At 45.0% G+C, this 6,215-nt stretch overlaps 1 protein-coding gene across 5 annotated transcripts in view; it reads left to right on the forward strand.

Annotated features, from left to right (window-relative positions):
- The window catches only part of PIP4K2A (phosphatidylinositol-5-phosphate 4-kinase, type II, alpha), a 158,228-nt gene that overhangs the window by 96,350 nt on the left and 55,663 nt on the right, over nucleotides 1–6,215 (forward strand). For all 5 annotated transcript variants that reach the window (XM_005865875.2, XM_014539363.1, XM_014539361.1 and 2 more), the window contains exon 3: nucleotides 940–1,036. In XM_005865875.2, the coding sequence (XP_005865937.1) occupies nucleotides 940–1,036 (97 nt within the window). The remainder of the gene's footprint in view (nucleotides 1–939; nucleotides 1,037–6,215) is intronic.

Here is a 6,215-nt window from a genome sequence, read left to right on the forward strand (position 1 = left end):
GCCGCTGCACTGGCCAGCCATGAGCCAGCTTCTGACTGAGCAGTGCTCTCACTGTGGAAGTGCACTGACCACCAGGGGGCAGCTCCTGCATTGAGTGTCTGCCCCCTGGTCGTCAGTGCGCATCGTAGCGACCGGTTGTTCCCGCTTGCTATACCATTAGGGTCAATTTGCATATTACCCTTTTATTATATAGGATAGGTCATTCAGGGAGCGAGAGCAGTCTTGTTTTGTGAGCTTGCATCCACTACTGACTGAGGATGAGTGTGGCTCTCTCGATGCCCTTCTCTCTGTCCACAATCTTGGCTTTCTCTTCACCATGTTCTGCAGGGTGGACCCTCCCCTTGGCAACCTCATCTTCCTTGAGGAAGCAGCTGTAGCATGTGGTCGGGATTAAAAGATCATATAGGCCAAGTGCTCCTAGGTGGTGAGAGGACACAAATGTTACCAGTCTGACCCTCTGTCCCCCGGGTCTTACTGTGGCTTGTACTGTTGACCCTTGAACAACAGGTCCACTTACATGTAGATTTAAAAAATAAATGTGTATCGTACTGTAAATGTATTTTCTCTTCCTTATAATTTTAATAACATCTTCTTTTCTCTGGCTTACTTTTTTGTAAAAATACACTATATAATAGACATAGCACATAAAATATGTGTGAATTGACTGACTGTGTTATTGGTAAGGCTCCTAGTCAGCAGGAAGGCTATTTGTTAAGTTTTGGGGGAGTCAAAAGTGACACGTGACTTTTCAGCTGCATGGGGGGTCGGCACCGCTAACCCCCATGTTGTTCAAGGGCCCCCTGTGGTGGTTTTGGGAAGTGCCTCTGTGGGAAGGGAACTCCAGGCACTTCCTTGGCTACTCATGGAACTAGCTGGTGGGAGATGCAAGTCTGGTTAACTCTGTATATCTGAGCTTGCTTTCACAATATGCTGTTCCAGAGAAAACATGCCGAGCCATTTCAAGTTTAAGGAATACTGCCCGATGGTCTTCCGAAACCTGCGGGAGAGGTTTGGAATTGACGATCAGGATTTCCAGGTGAGTTGCTTTTGTAACGTTGCTTCAAACAGGCTTCATTGTTCCATGCTCTGTGCGATAGGACTGAGTTTTTATCATTACAAGTCATTGTATAATAGTACTTGTTAGTTTATATATTAATGTTCAATGATTTTTTTTGAAATAAGGGGCTCTTTCAGTTAGGAACCCCTCTATGCTATATTTTCAGTCGTCGGCAGGAAAAGGGATTATTCTTTGGGGAGAGAGCAGGCACGCAAGGGTCTTACACGTGCCCTCGTTTCCAGAGACAGAGGCTCTGCCAGCAGAAACCCCTTTTCATTCCTGCCCGCATATGTGTCACCAGCCTGGGCAAGTGCGTATGTGTGCGTGGAATTCGCATTTCCGACATTGGTAGAGGCCACTTGGGAATCTGAGAAACTTATTCTTGTTTGTGCTGATTTGCTGCTTTTCAGACTGGCCAATGCTGCCTCTGGCCCACAGCATTTTTGTCAGAGGCCACACTTTGAGCACCACAGTGCAGCATGGCACCGTGCCCGCACACTGCCCTCACCACCAGGAGCCCACCTGTCCCGGGCATGGCCCTGGGGAGCACGCCCTTCACTCTTCGTACCCCCACAGACAAAAGTGCACTGCTGCTTTTCTCCCCGTGTTTGCCTGGTTCTCATGGTTTTGTCATGTCTGCTGACCCGTGGTCATGTGTCCTAACGCTTAGCCAGCTAGATTCGGAAAAGCCAAGGATTTCCTATAGGAGCAGAAGTCTACCATATGTTAGGAGATGCAAGGGTTACTTCCTGGCCTTTTACGACAGTCTGTTCATTGTACTGTGAGAGTACTGGCTTATTTAAATCCTTTAAGTCCAGCAATCACTTTCTCTCATTTGCCCTAAGTGGGAAAGCCTAATTTATCCTGCATTAAGTGCCATATTGCCACCCTGGATGACGTCACACGTTAGCACAGCTTACCCTGTATTTTCCCTTGAAGAATCCGGCCTCTAAGGCAATTCGAACTGAGTCATTACACTTTCCTAAAGCCTTGTGGACCTCCCCGCCCTGCCCGGCCTTTTCTTCTCTCACTGCTCACTCAGGCATGAGGAGCCTCCAGCTGCCATGCTTTAGGCTGCAGTGGACCAGGCCTGGGTGTCCACCGAGGCCCAGCTTCTGAGCAGAGGCTGGGTGTGCCCCGGAGGGCGGAGGGAAGTGTGACAGGGTGGATGTGGGCACTTGGTTGGCTTTGAAAAACTGCGGTGGAGCCAACATCGCTCAGGTTTGACCTTCATGTGTTAAGAGGAAGAACTTAGATCAAACTTAGACTTGAAATGTACTGCTGAAAAAATAAGTCACTTTCAAAGAACAAATTTGGAATAGTAAAAAGGGTTTGCACGAAATAAAAAGAACCATTCCACATTAGTTAAGAACTGTTGCTACATCTGAAGAGGCCACATGAAAATAAGCTGAGCCCTTTAAAAAGGAGCAAACGGCCGGTAACTGAGGTCTCCGGTGGCTACTCTCCCGTGGGAAACGCAGGTGTGTTTCTCCCTTTGTCCCCTCCTCTTTTATAAAAAAACAAAAACATTTATACTCGAATTTCGCAGAAACTAACTTTTGAGGGCCTAAGCAACAAGATCTTGTTAGATTCCTTAATTCATTACCAAAATGAAGTCTTTGTATTTCTTCTCCGAATCAGTCCTGTTAAATGAGATCCAAAATGGGCCCATTACATCCTGAGTTCTGACAGCAGCAGATAAAAGTAATTTTTAAAATTTCCTAAAGTGACCAATTTAGTTACTGAAATACTAAGGAATGAGCGATTTTCCTTCCCTTTCCCCACCTAAAACCAAAAACCATGTAAGCTGGTAGTTAAGTATATGCAAATTGCTGAGTACAAACTTTGAAGGCAAATTAGGCAAGTGGAGGGCGATTCACACTAACTAATTGGCAAGTCTGTGAAGCTCTTAGCATGAGAGCAGGATAGAGGAGAGCCAGTGTGAGGATAATTAATCTTTTGAACACCACTCCTTTCCTCAGCCATGCCTGGTGCTTTTGGCATTTAAATTGCGGCTTTCTCTTTGGCAACTGTATTTTTATTAAGGAAAAAAACAACAACGGTGGGTGTTCAAAGTATCTTTGGTAAACCAGAGATACACTGGTTCCCTCCCCAATCCTGTGTTTCTTTCCCAGTATCTGCACCTCTTAAAAATTTGTCAGCAGTGGGACTCAACACACTTTGTTGGCTACTTGGTCTGGAAAAAGGGAAGAGGTTGTGCCAACACTGGCTGTGGCTGGGTGCCCGAGGGCCCTGCACGGTGTAGGGGTGAAGGCGACAGAGCGCCTAGGCTGTAACCAGAGGGGCCCATCATCCCAGCTGCTTGGCATTTGGACTCACTGTTGGCCAGGCATTTCATTCATCATGGCCAGAACTAGTAACAGGGACCAGCTGACACATGTAGGACCAAATTCCCAATCTGGTTTGAAAAGTAGCATCAGTGACCTGGGGTCTCCTCACCTGTTGGAGGCCCCGCTGATGGGGGCCAGGCTTCGGGCTGCCTTTGCCTTGCTGTGTTTATTTTTCTGAAGGGCTTGAATGTAGCAGCTTTATATAAATGTGGCCACAAGGAGCTCCATTGTCTGGTTCATTTAATATTCAAACCTTCCTATTAAAGCCAATGAATAAATGTTCTTGACCTGCCTTGTGTGTGTGAATGCCTTTTTCCTGCACCTGAAAAAGTCATGATTGAGCACTCGGATAAAAGCAGAACGTAGTAATTAGCCTACCTCATTGACCTCTTATCAGTGAACTTAAAGTAATTAAAAATCATTCTTGCTGTCCCCATAAACATTTGTATCCTTCCTCTGGTTTTGATTTCTTTCCTGTCTTTTAAAAAGAAAACTTTGTTTTCTTGCTGTTAAAGACTAATTCAAGCAACAGTTCTAGAATATTCATCATTAATAACAGTATCACTTAACATATACATATATATATAAACCTGTGTGTGTGTGTGTGTGTGTGTGCATGTACTCAGTGCTTCCAGATTCAGAACTTTGTTCAATTTATTAGTGCTTCACAAAATTATTTCATTGGTTTGTAATATGCTCAAAGTTGAATTGTGTTCTTCTGATCATTGTTGGGCCAATGTGACTCCCCCTTACCATACTTTTAAGATAAGATCTTTCAAAATGACTGCTCCCACGGAGGCCTCCACTGTTACTGCAGCTACAGTGCCACCTTAAGCTCTAGTCCCCTTAGGTGATTTCATGCACAATTATCAACTCAGTGTGTGTTTATTTGCTCGACTACATGTCAGGCTCTGCTAGACGTTGTAGGAAATGCAGAAGAGAAGAAAGGGTGAAGGAATTCCTTTTTCTTTTTTTGTTAACTCTTATATGCCAGATTCCGTATTAGATGCTAATAAGGTTTACAGAAACCCAGACATCCTGACTTTTAATGTTTTTCAAGAAAATCTGCTTTCTTGTCTCTCAGAGAATCAGACCCCCCTATAACAGTTCCAGGAAATTAAATGGAGGCTTCAGTTAAAGTTTCTGAACTATGGGAGAGAATTGCCCACCAGAACCCAAAAAGTTATACAGGATGGAGATGATGACTTAAACCTAAATGCATTGGAAACCGAGCCTTCTTGTTCTTTGTAGAGGATAATACCAGGTTTACTTTTCCCCTACAACATCTCCTGAATTAGAATCCCTCATTACTGCCCTGGCTTGTGTGGCTCAGTTGGCTGTGGGTTCGATCCCCCATGGAAGTATATGCGGGAAGTAACCAATCAATGTCTCTCTCTCTCTCTCTCTCTCTTTCTCCTATTTCCCCTCTCTCTAAAAACGATAAAATTAAAAATCAATAAACATATCCTTGGGTGAAGATTTTAAAAAAAAGAGCCCCTCGTTATTCTCAATTGATGCATTTCTTTTTTTTATTTGTAACAGATAATTCTAATTTTAAAATAATTTTAAGAGGTAATGTTTTAGACTATTGATGCTCTTGTTTCGGGTTTAAAAATAAAATTCTAAAGTGTCAAGGCCTTCAGAATATACTAAACTTTGAAAAAAAAATCTATCAGTATCTCTATAACATAAAGTCTATCACCATGTTTTCAAATACAGCTTTCCCAAATATAATTTAAACTGTCTGAGGACAGGAATTGAGTCCAGCTGGTTTACTGGGCTGCAGGCTCAAAAGAAGTGGGTCTGGGCACTGGAGTAAGTGCTCTGGGCGGACCCGTAAGAAAGGCTCCTGGAAGAACAGGAGTGAGGGCTGGAGAGGGCACACTAAGGGAAGCGAGCTTTCTGGGCCAAAACATGGAGGCCACGATGCTGGGGAAAATGAAGCAGCTGGATGGGGGTGGATTGTGGAGATAAAGAGGGGACAGTAGAGAATGTGGAAACTGCAGACCTCAATCAGATTCTGAAGCGTGTGAGCAGTCCTGCGGGTTTACACAGGGCAGGGATGTGATGTCATCTGGATTTTCTATAAAGGTCATTGTGGTGCCCCGGCCGATGTGGCTCCGTTGGAGCATCGTCCCATGCAGCAGAAAGTTAAGGGTTTGATTCCTAGTCAGGACACATACCTAGATTGCCGGAGACAACTGACGTATCTCTTTCACATCAATGTTTCTCTCTCTCTCTCTCTCTCTCTCTCTCTCTCTCTCTCCTGCCCTTCATCATTCTCTGAAATTAATAATAAAAATACATAATTGAGGTGGTTATATATAGAAGGGAGATACAGAAATTAGGAGGCTATGCGATACCCCAACAAGTGAAGGAGAGGCATGAAGCAGGACACTTGGCACTGACAGGGTGGAGCAGAGAGCATCTTCACAAGACAGGGAGAGAGTAAAGTGACAGGAATGATGGCTGATGGGCCACCAGAGCAAAGGGCAGGAGCCAGAGCCTGAGACGTTGAGAGAGCAGGTCACTGGAGGAGGGAAGAATGGGGACGAGCAGAGAGCATCTCCACAAGACAGGGAGAGAGTAAAGTGACAGGAATGGTGGCTGATGGGCCACCAGAGCAAAGGGCAGGAGCCATAGGTGTCAGAGCCTGAGACATTGAGAGAGCAGGTCACTGGAGGAGGGAAGAATGGGGATGGGCAACCCAGGTAAGTGCCCTTGACCGGGAATCAAACCTGCAACCCTTTAGGTTGTAGGTGGACACTCTAACCACTGAGTCACTGGCCAAGGCTAGACAAGTCTCT

This window comes from Myotis brandtii, unplaced genomic scaffold (genome assembly GCF_000412655.1).
Source record: "Myotis brandtii unplaced genomic scaffold, ASM41265v1 scaffold215, whole genome shotgun sequence".
NCBI classification, from domain to species: Eukaryota; Metazoa; Chordata; class Mammalia; order Chiroptera; family Vespertilionidae; genus Myotis; species Myotis brandtii.